Source organism: Gavialis gangeticus, unplaced genomic scaffold, assembly GCF_001723915.1.
Source record: "Gavialis gangeticus isolate Ggan-Ray unplaced genomic scaffold, GavGan_comp1, whole genome shotgun sequence".
Taxonomy (NCBI): domain Eukaryota; kingdom Metazoa; phylum Chordata; order Crocodylia; family Gavialidae; genus Gavialis; species Gavialis gangeticus.
This window is the reverse complement of record NW_017729033.1, coordinates 102,698,773-102,712,561: the sequence shown is the minus strand read 5'-3', so window position 1 is coordinate 102,712,561 and position 13,789 is coordinate 102,698,773. Positions and strand designations below refer to the sequence as shown.

At 43.5% G+C, this 13,789-nt stretch overlaps 1 protein-coding gene across 1 annotated transcript in view; it reads left to right on the top strand.

Moving 5' to 3' along the window:
* ARHGAP24 (Rho GTPase activating protein 24) overlaps positions 1-13,789 on the top strand; it is a 629,348-nt gene that overhangs the window by 79,366 nt on the left and 536,193 nt on the right. The window contains exon 2 of the mRNA XM_019525835.1: positions 8,786-8,985. Within this exon, the coding sequence (XP_019381380.1) occupies positions 8,806-8,985 (180 nt within the window). The 5' untranslated portion in view covers positions 8,786-8,805. The remainder of the gene's footprint in view (positions 1-8,785; positions 8,986-13,789) is intronic.

The window sequence follows — 13,789 nt, the reverse complement described above, 5'->3', positions numbered from 1 at the left end:
CACCTCCTTGGACCTGCTTGAGATGCATCTGTGGATGACTGCATCCCCACACTGCCAGCCCATGTTCATCTTGGAATCGATGATGACTCCAAGATCCTTTTCTGCCTCTGTACTGATGAGAGGGGAGTTCCCCAACCTGTAGGTATGGTGCTGGTTGTTCCTCCCCAGGTGCATCACTTTGCACTTGTTGGTGTTGAGTCCCATCCTATACAACTCAAGGTGGAGGAGGAAATTGAAGTGTAATTTCTGAGGTCATGAGAAATTTCAGTTAGAACCACAAACATACTTAAAATCAACCGAGTTTCTAGTGAAATCTGTTCTTCCTCCATGAAAATTTAGCAGATCTGGATTTGATGCACTTTTATACAGCATGCTTTCTAGGGATTTGTTGGCCAAGTGCTATATCTCTTTTAACTGTTTCTGCAGTTAGTGTACCAGATGCCTGCTTGTAGAGGAGGGAATATTTATCTGCATTCATTGGCTGGTGGGAACAGAAATCCTTCCCTCTCAGAGGGGAAAAAAAGAGGAGACAAAGATCCCAGGGAGAGGGTCAGATAGCCCAACAAATAGGACAAATAGGGGCATAATGTTGGTAACAACATCAGTGGTAGGTAAAGTTTGTGCTCATCTCAGTGGTGCTCAACCTCTGGCCCACTGAACCATATTATCCAGTCCCTGGGGCTCTCTAAGGGTTTGGACATTTGGAAGTGGGAGAATGGTGGCATTTAACAATGCTATTCCTCCCCTGCCATCATATTTTCAGGCCTCATGGTAAGACGACATTCCCTGTGTGCTAGATTGGAGCTTGGGGACCCCATGCAGCATGTGTGGGGTCAGGGCTGGGACATGAGGTCCGGCGGGGGCCAACGAGCCTGATGCAACATGAATGGGATTGGGGCCAGCAGGTGCAACTGTACCCACACTGGGTCCAACCCTGCACCACTCATTTAGCCTTTAGCTGGATGACTCAAATGTTTAGGCAAAGTTAAAAGGTTTACGGACAGGCAGTCTCAATGAATGGACCATGAATGGACTAAGTTTTGTTTAGTTGTAGTAATTGCTGAAATTGGAACCTGGCTGAGTCAGCTGCATCAGACTCTTGCAGAAAATAGAAGTTTTATGTCTCATACAGAAGATGGGTTTCAGGAATACACTTACTCATTGGCTGAAAATGTATGGCTTTTCTGCCTTATGTCTCTCAAGGGCAAGGGGTTCTTGGATATCTTGATATAATCCTACACTTTGTCATATGTTAGCTGCATACAGTTTGCACCTCTGCCTTTTCTGTGTCCATGCCAACACTGATATTCTTGCAACTTATTTTTTTGATCTTGGTGTTGAAACAGCTGTAAAAACAACTAGTGAAAGCAAGCCAACTGGAGGAATCCCTGATTCAGAGTCCAGATTGTACTTTTTTTTTTAAGATTCAGAAAGTAAAGTAAAGATGTAAAACAACTAGTAAACTTAACTTTACTGCTACATACAGTCCACATTAGAAACATGTCAGTTGACTGGCATTACTGCTACTCTCATGCATGAAAGTGGTTTGAAGATTGTATATATATAAAAAAAATTGTATTTCAAGTTTCCCGGGAGGTTGTTAAATTCAATATTTTTAAATAAAGTGTGACTGTGTGTGATTTAAAAAAAAAAAAGAATCCATGAGTATATTACCTGCAAAGATACTCTTTTCTGCTCTTAGATAGTATTTGTGTCTGTTCACCTCATTTATTTTGGTATTATGAGAAAAATTTAATGACTAGAAGTTAGCTGGCAAAAATGAATAGATCAATAAACATTCTTTTTGGGAAACTCGAGTATAAATACTGCATGCATATTTTCATCAGCAATCTAATGGGTCCCTGTGAGGGGGGGAAAAAAGAGAGCAAATAAAAAAATAATCTGTGTTCCAAAAGGTAAATTGTTCTTAATTCTCATGTGTTGATCCCTGCTTTCAGTGACTAGTGTAATGAGCCCTGATCCCCTGGGCACTGCTATAATAAAAATAATTATTACATTAAACTCTGTCTTCCTCCTGGGCAACCCTAAGGCTAGGGATGGACATTCAAAAAGCCTGAGCCTGAATTGATTCAATCTCTGTAGGTTAGTCTAAACTGTACAGATCGAACCGATTTAACAATTGGACCTTTGAATCAGGAAATGCAGCCACATTCCTTCAGTGGCTCAAGCTAGAAGCTGGGGGGTGCACACCTGCCTGCTACTGCAAAAGGGGAGAGGAGACAAGTCCTCCAAAAGGTTCTCACCCCTCTCTATTGGAGCAGAGGGGGCACACCCAGGCACCAGCCCAGAGTTAGTCCTCTGGAGGGTGGGGGTTTAAATCTACATGGACACCAGCTGGGGTGAGGGGTGGGGAAAAAGACTTTTCTCTGAAGCATGCATGTATTTGAAGACAGCAATTTGCCACCTCAAGCACACAACAAAGAACAACCAAAAACCTTTGCCTAAGCTAAGGTACAGCTCAAACACAGTGAGAGCAAACACAACTTAGTCTAACTTAAAATGGAATGTAATAAACCAAAAAGATGAGACAGCCTTCCATAAATCTTACATAATCCTGAAGGCAGGGTGTCTCCTTAAAGCCAGGTATTCAGAAGGCCTCTGTTTAGAGATTCCCACCTTTTACAAATTCTGCTTCATAATGTAAATGTAGCTCTCTGCATTTTTTGGTTAAGCTGTATGTGATCCTGAAGCTGTCTGGGACCCCCTCCTTTTCCCTTAGCTCCAGCTGCAGCACATACATGTGGTGATTGTGCCAGGTCTTTGCCAACACTTACCTCTGTCTGGTCCTGCAAGGCTTGGTGTCAGCACACTGAGCTGGGGAAGGTGGGATTAAGGTCCATCCCAGACCCCAGATCAGGGTTTGCTTGAGGGGAACTGTTCCTGTCAAGCTGGTGCCTGCTTGAGCCCCATGCCCTGCTTGAGCAGAGAAGGTGGGAACAGCACACTGAGCTGGGGAAAGGGGTATTAAAATGCCTCCCAGACCCCAGCAGGGGTTTGCTGGGGTTGGGGGCAGACCCTCTCAGGCTGTTGCCCTGCCCTGCCCTAATCCCCCATCCCCTCTACTCCAGGGGGAAAGGTCTATCAGGGGCTGCCCCATTCCCCAGCAGACCATCTGCAGTCCCCAGCCAGGCTTCCCACCCTCACCCCCTTTGTAGCCTGAACAGTGAGGGCTGGCTGATGAGCAGAGGGCTGGGCCATCCCTGCCCTCTGGAGCAGACAGCACAGCCCAACCCAGACCAGGGCTAAAGGCATGCAGGGATGCTGGGGCACTCTGATTTAACTTAAACCAGGGAGGGGTCTGGGACAGAAGTTGCATAAACTGGTTTACCCAAATCAATTAAGTCTGATACTATATTCAACCAGGTTTAGCTTAAACCAGTTTTGGACATTTTGAAACTAGTTTATGTGCACTGAACTTTTGTTCTGTTACAGGTTTAAACCAGTTTCTGATCTCTTAAACTGGTTTATATGTAACTTCTGTCCCTAACCTAAAGGAGGGACCATAAGGTTAACATAGCAGTATAGCTGAAGTTAAAGTTACAATTTTCTGCAATTGGGCTAACACTGAGTAACTGAAAACTCAGCTTTACAAATCAGTTTCTCAGTTTGTTAGTTTTCAGTAGTGTGCCCAAGATAAAAACATTTTCCTTTTGAATGTGAGTGGACTTATTTCTTGAGGATTTAAGTTGGCAAACTGCTTATTTACAAACACTATAGCCCAATTTAAACCACAGCTGGCTCCAAGTGAGTCCAGCTAAGGCTAAAAAATATATAAGCAAATGAACAAGCCATGTTTCCTGTACCTGGAGAATAATTCTGTTTCACTTAATTCTAGTAATTGTACCTCAACTTCTTACCTGCTCTTGTTATTTCACCAGACCTGGAAGCAAACTCTTATAATTTAAAACAATGCTAGAAGATGATAAACTAAGTTTTAAACATCTTTTAGAAAGCTTGGATGTCCCTTCAGTTCCTATTATAATAGAAATTGTAATAGAACTTTTAGCTGAAAACTGTAAATTTGGAGTTAAATGCATGCCAGGAATTGAGAGCTTGGTTGACTACTGCCTTGTATTTTACACAGCACTTTCTATCAGTGGAAACCAAATGAAAAGTTCCAGCACATTCCCAGTGGCTTATTTATTAAATTTACTTGGTGCTGGTATAAACAAAGGCATTAAGAGCAGGAAAGTAGTGAATCTGACTTAATGTCTCCAGAAGTGAGGAAGTCACCAGGACCAACTCAAGATCAGGGGACGTGTGGGCCAGATCCAGCACACAGCGCTGTCATTTGGCCTGGGGGGCTGCCCACGTGTCCGGAAATTTGGTAGTGGGGGAGCAGTGCCACCACTCCTCTAATGCCAGATTTCTAGACTTGTGCAGAGCCCTGGGCCCTGCATGTTGGCTTGGGTTGCCTGATCCTAGCATGAAGGGTCAGGCAGATTTGGTGCTGAACACCAGGGGCCAAGCCCAGAGTGGCTGGCACCAGGAGCCTGAAGTCCAGTTCCAGCACGTGTGGACAGAAGGAAATGGTGCTGAGACTGTGGAACCCAATCGTGGCGTGCAAGGGCAGGAGGGGGTGGTGACAGGCCTGCTGGGGCCTAATCCCAGCACATGGGCCAGGGAGGGGGTGGTGCCAGGCCCCAAAGCCTAATTTTGGTGTACAGGGCTTCATCTGGGCAGAACACTAGCTCCAAGCCACTCACCTGCCCTGTGGGGCAAAAAAGGTGGGGACCATTGCTCAAGATCAAAACATAGATCTTTGCATACTAGCCTTCAGAGTTGCAACTCTGGTCATTGCACCACCATATCCTGGAAATTCTGTGCTTAGTTCTAGATTGGGTATTTCATTTTTGGTCTATGATTTCTCATCTAAACTGATGGTTAGAGCATGCTGGACACTTACTTCAGTTGTGTGTAAGCCTTCTCTCAGAACCTGCCCCCCCTCCCCGTCAGCGGGTATGATTGTTCATTCTCTGGTTTATTCTTAAATTGCAATTACAATCTCAGATGCAAACAAACCTGACTGACCTGTGAGAGGCCAGGCATGATCTCATGTTTTCTAAAAATTTTAATTTTCAAAGATCCAAAGTCCACCCAAATCTAGATGGCCTGTTGGGTTAGTGTGGTTAAAGAATGCTAATTTCTGTAACCAACACCATACAAAGGAGATATGTGGCCATCATTGTATCCAGTCACCTTTTTAGACTCCCTAACTCAAATAACATGGTACCCATTTACAGCTAAGCTGAATGAAGGTGATCTGTCATGCAGATACAAAGTGAGATCTGAACTTGTCTTGCTACAGATCCAGAAGTTCACCTTAGCTGCTGTGCTACTTCTGTGTCCACCAAGAACTCATTATTTAAGGGACTGTTTCTTTTGAAGGCTATGTTCATTGCACAATTGTTTTTAAAAAATTCTGCTTGGACTATAAGGATTTAGGAAAGAGTAAACATTTCTGTAAGAAAAATATGTAGAACTTGGCTAAAAACTGAACATTAAGTCTCAATCCTGCAATTTGATCTGTGAAACCAGATCTCTGCACCTGTGATTGAGTCCCATTAACATTTGCACTGTCTCTCACTGAAGTTAATGGTTTACCCACACAGATCAGATGGCAGGATCGAGGCCTGAAATGGCACCTTGTTAATGCCTAAGGAGGCATATATCAAGAAGCTATCAGTATTAAAAACAAAGGTTATGATCACAAAGAAGGGAGGGAAATTGTTGAGAAAGGTAGAGAGGAGGTTAAATGGTGAAAATGGAAAGAAGTGAACCAATGAAAGGTGAAATGCCAAGGGCAAAAGTCCTAACTGTGGAGTTTATTATTTTAGAGTATATCACCCTATAAGTAAAATAAACTACAGTTTAATATAAAATGGTATAACAAAATCTTTCTCAAGGGAAGTGAGAAATGTACAGAGCACTCGTGACTATACTATATTCTCCATTGTTGATGATTTGATATGTTCCTTATCTTCCCTAAAAGTTCAGAATATACTGTTTAGTAACTCACTATTCCCTGTACTAGTTGTGGCACTTCCTGTTACCCTATTTGTGCAGGACTTTTATATATGGGGGAAAGGGGTATATCTTCACTGTCATCCTCACAAAATTGGTGCTTTCTGTATTAGTAAGCTGAATGGGATTTAGTCTGGAATCATTTAACCAGCTACACAGGAATAACTGTGCAGTAAACATCTTGGGGCCTACATGTGTACCCCTATTAGGGCACACGAAATTAAACTCTGCAGCAAGGTAGGGCTTATATTTACAAGTCCTACCCTGCTGTGAAGTTTTTTCATATGTAGCAGAGCACATGCAGACGCTGAGCTGGCTGGCTGCACACATGGGGGCTGCCTGATTGCTAGCCCTGCCTTGAAGCATCCTTATGCCCCAGCCAGGTCCTCTGCAGCACATTGAGCCCAGGTGGAGCTGCCCCGGTCTGGCAGGCTGACCCCAGGGGTGCTGTGACCCAGCTCAACATGCCGCAGTCCAGGCATATGTGTAAAATGTGAACCTGGGAGCGTCCCAGAAGCAATAAACTGTGGAGCAGTAAGCTTTGCAGTTCATTTCTGGACGTTAATGGCATGTGTAGACATGCCCAATGTGTCCTACTTAATTTTTATCATAGACTTTTATCATAAGTTTGCTTGTGAAGCAGACTTCCCTAAATGCTACATCTGTATCAAGTCCTGATGAGGCAAGGAAGCTATTTGCAAGGAGATCTAGAAAACAGACCACACTCACTGTCTGACATTATTCAATGGAAATCAAGTTTGCTACTCATGCTGTCTGAAACTTATTCTCTTGTGGGTTTTGATCACATGTTATTCTGTTTCGGTACACCTGGTTCTGCATCTGTAAGTTTCACTTTATGACATGTATTTGCTTGAACTCAGAGCATTGAAGGTTGAAATTCAAAACCAAACCTCATGAAGTTTGTTCAACTCTGGACATGGAATCTGGCTTAGTGAAGATTCATTTGACTTTAAAGACGTACCACATGGCTACATATTGCATATGCAAACTTAATCTGGGAAATTCATGTCCATTCAGTGACAGTAGAAAGTATAGCTCTGAATTTCAACAAAGTTTTTTTCTGGCCTACAAAATTACCTTCACATTAAACTTATCTAGCTTTATTTCTATAACCCAGCTCAAAAACCATGAGAAACTCTATTGATTAAGATTTCACTACCAAATTTTGCACCTCCCTGTGGGGCTGGAGCAGACAGCTTGGGCCTAGGCTATTGGGGGAGGTAAAAAGCATCCTGGGATGCTGGGGGGGACTGTGAGTTAACTTGAATGTGGAGGGGATCTGGGACAGAAGTTCAATAAACCAATTTAACCTAAATCAGTTAAGTCTGATGCTGCACTCATACAGGTTTATTGTAAACCAGTTTCAGCCATTTTGACAGCAGTTTATGTGCTATGAACTTCTGTTGCGTTACAGATTTGAACTGGTTCCCAACCATTTGTGTGTAATTTCTATCATGAACGACTGGTGCCTCCTGAGACTGGGGGGGCAAGTGGGGACTGCCTGCAGATGCTGGCGGGAGTGTCGGCGGTGGGGGGTGATGAGTGGGGACTGTCCACAGATGCCAGTGACGGTGGGGAGAGGGGTAGGCGGCAAGTGGGGACTGCCCACAGATGCTGGTGGCGGTGTTGTTGGGAGGAGAGGTGGGCAGTGAGTGGGGACCACCTGCAGACACCAGCAACAGCGTTGGCATGGGGTGGAGGGATGAGCAACTGCCTGCAGAACCTGGTGACAGTGGCGGCCAATCTTGGAGGGGCATGTGCCCCCCCTGACACACTGCCTATGATTTCTGTCCCTAACCAAAAGGATTTGTTTTGTTATGTGATCAAAGTACTATATTCATTTGAATTTAAGAGGCAACTACATTTTTTTTCTCTCTTAATTTTAGTTTTTAAAAAAAGAACATAAAGATACATTTATAAGAATACAATCCCTCTGGTGTAAACATGAACTACCAGTTTTATTTAAAAAACAAAAAAACCTGTCCCCCGCCTCAAAAAAACAAAACAAAAACCAAACAAACCCTTAGGTCATGTTCCTGGTTGCACTGTCACATCTTTTGTTGCGTTTCATGCATGCATTTTTTTTTAATTGTAATGTGTTATTTTATTGACAATTTATTAAGTTTTTTTAACTTGAATTTAAGATGCAGGCTGTTTTTTAGGGCAAAAAAATTGTTTTTTAATAATGTGTCTAAAATCCAAAGGAATTAGGTGCATAATGACTTCCATTTTCTGTGCAGGGAATCTTTAAAAGCCTGTCTCCTTGCTAGAGAGTGGGCTGTGGAATGGAAGATCAGAGGCTCTGATGTATTGAGACCTTATCTGTCATAGAGATGTAATGCTGGTTCTTTTATTGTTGCTTCTCTTTAATCTAAAATAAATCACCTACGTTGAAAGGACATGTTTTATTCTTCATGCATAAAAGCACACCATACCTTGCCTAAAGAGCTGTGTTATTTTTCTCCCTGCTTGTCTGCCCTTTTTTGTGAAAAGTTAATTCAGCATTACTTTGGAAACTGGATTATATTCTTTCAGTTGACTGGCATGGGCCTAAGAAGAAGTAGGCAGACAGGAAATGACCTTATAAGGTACCTTTGTTGTCGGGCTTTATTTGTTTTCCAGCTACAATGAAAACTGGCAGGCTGTTACTTTAAAAACAATGAAAAAACCCACATATACACAATCACAATTTTTAATTTCCTCTTTGTTTTCTAAACAGGAGAGTCCATTGGAGTTATTATGGATGAGCACAATGGCCCTGCAGAGAATTCCCTGCCAAGCCAAGGACGACACCATGTCATTAAGTGTGGGTGGCTGAGGAAGCAAGGAGGTTTTGTTAAAACTTGGCACACACGTTGGTTTGTTCTCAAGAGGGACCAGCTTTATTATTTCAAAGATGAAGATGAAACTAAACCCTTGGTAAGTAAAAGGAGGGAGGATGGGAGGTGCAAGAGAATGCACAGAGTAGTGTCAGAATTTCATCCAAGAAACAGACTTCCATTGTGATTTCCCCCTAACCCCCAGTCTGTAGTGTTAATTACTTGTTTGGTTTTTGTTTACTGCAGACATGGTGGTGATTTAGGTGCTTGTCTTATTTAAACAAATATACAGCTCCCCATAGCAGGATGCTTGGATCTTTAAGGCAGGAATCTTTAAAGGAACACATTTAAAGGGCACTGACTGAATATCTTTTTTTGCGATTTCTTAGTTGGTCTAATAAAAGGTGTCATCTCTGAACCAAGAGAGCTGAGTTTTGCATTTCTTTTTGTTTCAGACCGACATGGCTATCAAATGCATCCCAGTAGCAAATTCCTGCATTGCAGGGTTCAGTCAAAGGCACTCATTTGAGATAAGGGAGACAAGTAGACTACTATATACCCTTAAAGTGGTGCTACCTACTTTTTCTGATACTTAAAGTAGTATTAACACATGGTATTATTCCCCAGATTTTCATCCTCTGAAGTTCAGAATCATAGGACTTCAATTTGCATATATAGCCATCCCTAATGTATAAACTACTGTCTGGAATATGGTTCTGTATTTATAATTTACAATTTCTTTAATGATCATTTATTTTCCTATTTACTTATCTCTTTTATGGGTCTGTTTATGGCCATAAATCTCCAGCATGCCATAAAAAGAGTAAATAACTCTCTTACTCAAGCAACCTTGAGCATCTGTGATATTAAGTTATCCACTTGTAAGCTGTAGCCTTTACGGATTACTTTTCTGAGAGTCTGAGCAATCTCCAGCTCCCTTTGATTTCAGAAGAAGTTCTGTGTTTGTCACACACCTGTGGATTATGTCTTACATTTCTAGACTTCCCTCAAACATTTGCTCATATTTTTCAGACAGACATTATCTACTGTTTAGTATTATTAGCAAGTATACATTTGGGTTGATTTTCATACTGTTTTTTTCAGAGATTTAAAGATGAGTACAGACTGTAGTATAGGACAGTCACACCCATATAATGTTACCAATACTTCCTGTGTGACAGGCTAGCTGATAGTGACTTAGCTCAGGGGTTTTGAAGGGGTAAAAGATGATTGGAGGACTTGGGATTCACTTTACTCACCAATCGGCCCCCAGAGACTCACCCTCCATGTCCCCTGATTGGCCCCTTGGGTCACCTGAAGGGGGATAAAAGGGGCAGCACAGCTGACTCAGGCGAGACCAGTGAGCTGGGCCAGTGGGGCAGAAGCAGTTGCACCAGAAGAGTGGGACCTGCAGGCAGCACTGGGGCCCTCAGCAGTGTGGCATGCAGCCGGCAGGAGAGGCTCCCCACTGGGCTCCAGGATTGCCTAATGAGAGGCTGCAGCCAGCAGGAGAGGCTCCCCAGCTCCAGCAAGGATCTGAGCAGTGACCTGAGAGGTCCCCAGCTCTGCTTCCAGCTCCTCCAATAAGAGGCAGGGCAGCTTGACATGAGGCAGGGGCTCCTGGAAGGTCAAAATGCCTAGCAGCATGGTATAGTATCTGTACTTGTTGCTGTGTGGTAGAGTTTCTGCTTACCGTGTGGGAGATCTGAGTTCAAGTTCCAGCTGGGGTGTCTTGGGGTGAGTGAACTAACAAGGAAAAATTCTTGTTGCAGTGGGAAGGGGCCATTGTGTTTTCCCCCTTTCTCCCCCTCCAGGTACCTAGGCCCTATATTTCTTGTCACTTGACATTTTGTATTTTGTGCCTTTTTTATATTTCACCAACCAGTATTGTTTGTTCTGCTGTTTGTGTTTTATATTTTGGTTACCCTGTCTTTTGTCAACTGGATGAATATGTCTATGATTGTAAGTGTCTAACCTTTCTTGACTCCTGCCCCCCTACACCCCCTGGTTTATACTGATTATGTTCCCAGTACTGTTTTGTCATTAAAAGGTATATGGTTAAGTTCCCATTGGTGGTCTGACTCTGCTCTATATGGGGAGGAGAGTCCTTACACCTCCCATAGTGCTTGTGCACCTGCTTTGATCCCTTCAATTGGAGAGGGGATACCTCTTGGAGTACTGCCTGGGTTACACTTGTATCGAATCCCCGGCCTTGCATTATTTTTTAGAAAAAACATATCTATTTTCAATTTAATTGTTCTAGAAGAGGTTTCCTGTTCTATAAACCTCAGAAAAAATAAAGTTTGAATTAAGGGCCACAGCAATTTTTTTTGTTCCTTTCAATTTCCCTTATATTGCAGTTTTTAAAAGTTGAATACAACAATGCATTTTCATTTAATGATCAGTAAGTTAGTTATTTCATAGTCATAAAATATTATTTTTAAAATCCTGTTTACAACTGGTCTGCATTTGTAGAACTACAAAGCTAAGTCTCTTATCTTTGCACATTACCAGAAAGCAAGAATCTATGTATTTCACTGCAATCCAATGGTCATTTTCTCTAGGTACTTACCTTTGTGTTATAGTATTCTTTGCTTTGTCCTGACTACATGCATTTCACTTTTTGAATAAAAATGTAAAACCAACTCATTGTACTCAAGAGTCTGGTATGAGTTTGCTAATTCTGGGCCTGACCAAATTCTTATCATCATGGTGTTTATTCTGACTCTCCTTTGCTTCAGGAAGAAATAAAAAATTAAGGAGAGTCAGAATAACCACCATGATGATAAGAATTTGGTCAGGCCCAGAATTAGCAAACTCATACCAGACATGTGAGTACAATGCTAGCTGGTTGGCTAAAGCCATGTAGCAGCAGCCAGGATATCCCAGCTAGTGCTAAATTAATTAATTTGGGTAGTGTACATAATGCATTAGCATGGGAGTCAATGGGCTACTTTGGAAATGCGACTGTACTGCTTCCAGTACCTGAGCACTAAGGTATCTCTCTACTTGGCACTAGATGGGTTCAGTCCACATTTACCCTTTCACAGATGTTCACCACTATTAGCACCCAACACTTAATCTGAGACTTAGAAGACTCCAGTTTACTTCTGTATTGCACCCTTGATTCCCTGTGTGACTTTGAGCAAATTGTTTAGTATAGCTGTGCATTTATTTAATGAGAATGAGAGTTATGTTTATGGGCAGATCCAAGACATTGTGGAGCATGGTAAAGGAACAGTGAGCAGCAGTGCAGGAGTTGTTGCACAGCCACTCCCAGCTCCTGCCCACCCCAGGTGGGCAGACTGTTCTTAAGTTCCAAGTCAGGTCAGGATCCTGTCTGTAAGACTCCTGTGCTGCAGCCTGGGTCAGCTCTGTACAGCTTGGATAACGAGCTGCAGGGCAGGAAACTAAGTGCAGCTGATCCTGTTACAATAATCGAGACCAGTTGACCCCCAGCACCTTCCCTTTGGTCCTAGAGCTGCTTTTAAGGAATTCTTTCAGCACCTGAGCCTTGCTGCACAACACATGGGTTTTCAGTCTCTAAGCAGCTCTGGTCCTAGCAACATCTCTGGCTTCCCTGGTTCCTGCCTCTGCTTTTGGCTTGCAGTTTGAGTGTGGGTTTTCCTGACTCTGACTTGACTTACTCTTTGACTTCATCTTGTGGATTATCCTTCAGATTTGTTAACTAGGCTTCTTATTTCTGGTTTCTGCCCCTGGCTTGTCATTTGGCTCCTGACTTTGTGGCTTCTGACCCCTACCCCTTCAATTGCTAGTTCCATGCTGATTCTGCCCACAAGGCCAGCTGGTGTGGTGGACCATGGCAGTCTGCTTCCCTTTCACCCCTGTGACTCTCAGCATCCTTTCTTTTCCCTTCTGTCCTCAGTAGCACATCCCTTCCCTTCCCTTAACATTCACTCCTTTCCCCCATGTGCTGCTCCCCCTCTTCCTGCTCCCCCTGGCTAAAGGTGGGAGAGGGTTGTTCAAAACTTCTCCTCCCCTGCTTGTAGCCAAGTAGTGGTGGCAGCAGGCAGGTCCATCCTTAATCTTCCTGGTCCTTCCAGGTATTTCTTGCCAGCCTGAGAGCAAGCATGGGGTGGGTGAACCTGCCTACTGCTGCCACCATAGGTGTCCCCTGCTGAATCCAGCTGGAGAGGCTATGGAGCCCTTCCTCCTCACCACCCCCACAATCTTCCCACACCACAACTCTTCATTCCACTGGGGGGCTCCAGGACTGCTGCAGTTGAGCTCAGCTGGGGATGGTAGTATCAGTGGCAGCAATTGAGTTCACCCACCCTGTGCTTGCTCCCGGGCTGGAAGAGAACCCCTGGGATGACTGTACAGGAAGGAGGAACCTGCCTCCTGCTACTTGCTGCTGTCCTCTGAGCCTGGCTTGAATGGGGCAGGAATAGCTCTGGAGCCCTCAGGGGGTGCTGAGAATGTGGGGGGAATGGGATGCTTCCTTGAGCTGGGGGCTTAAAAAGAAGGTCCCTGCTGCTGCTCTTGTGGTCAGGTCTGAAAGGGGGTGTGGCCATGCCACTGTACCCCCTGTGGATCAACCCCTGCCTGTGTTATCCTACAGGGTTGTGAAGAGGATTAAAGACTTGAGGTGCTCAGGTACTATGATGGAGATTCCATATACATACTTAAGATGGACATAAGTGAAAACTGAATGTGCTATAACTTGGTGAGGAAGACTAAATGCAAGAAGGCATAAAGGGGACACTGGGCTATGTAGTAGCCAGGCTGAGAAGGCTCTTCTTTTGTGGGGAACCACAAATTCAAAATGAGTCATCAGTGTGATGCTGCTGCAAATAAAGCAAATATACTTTTGGTCTACATCAACAGGAATATTGTATGTAAGACACTAGGGCTAGGGACAGACATTACACATAAACTGGTTT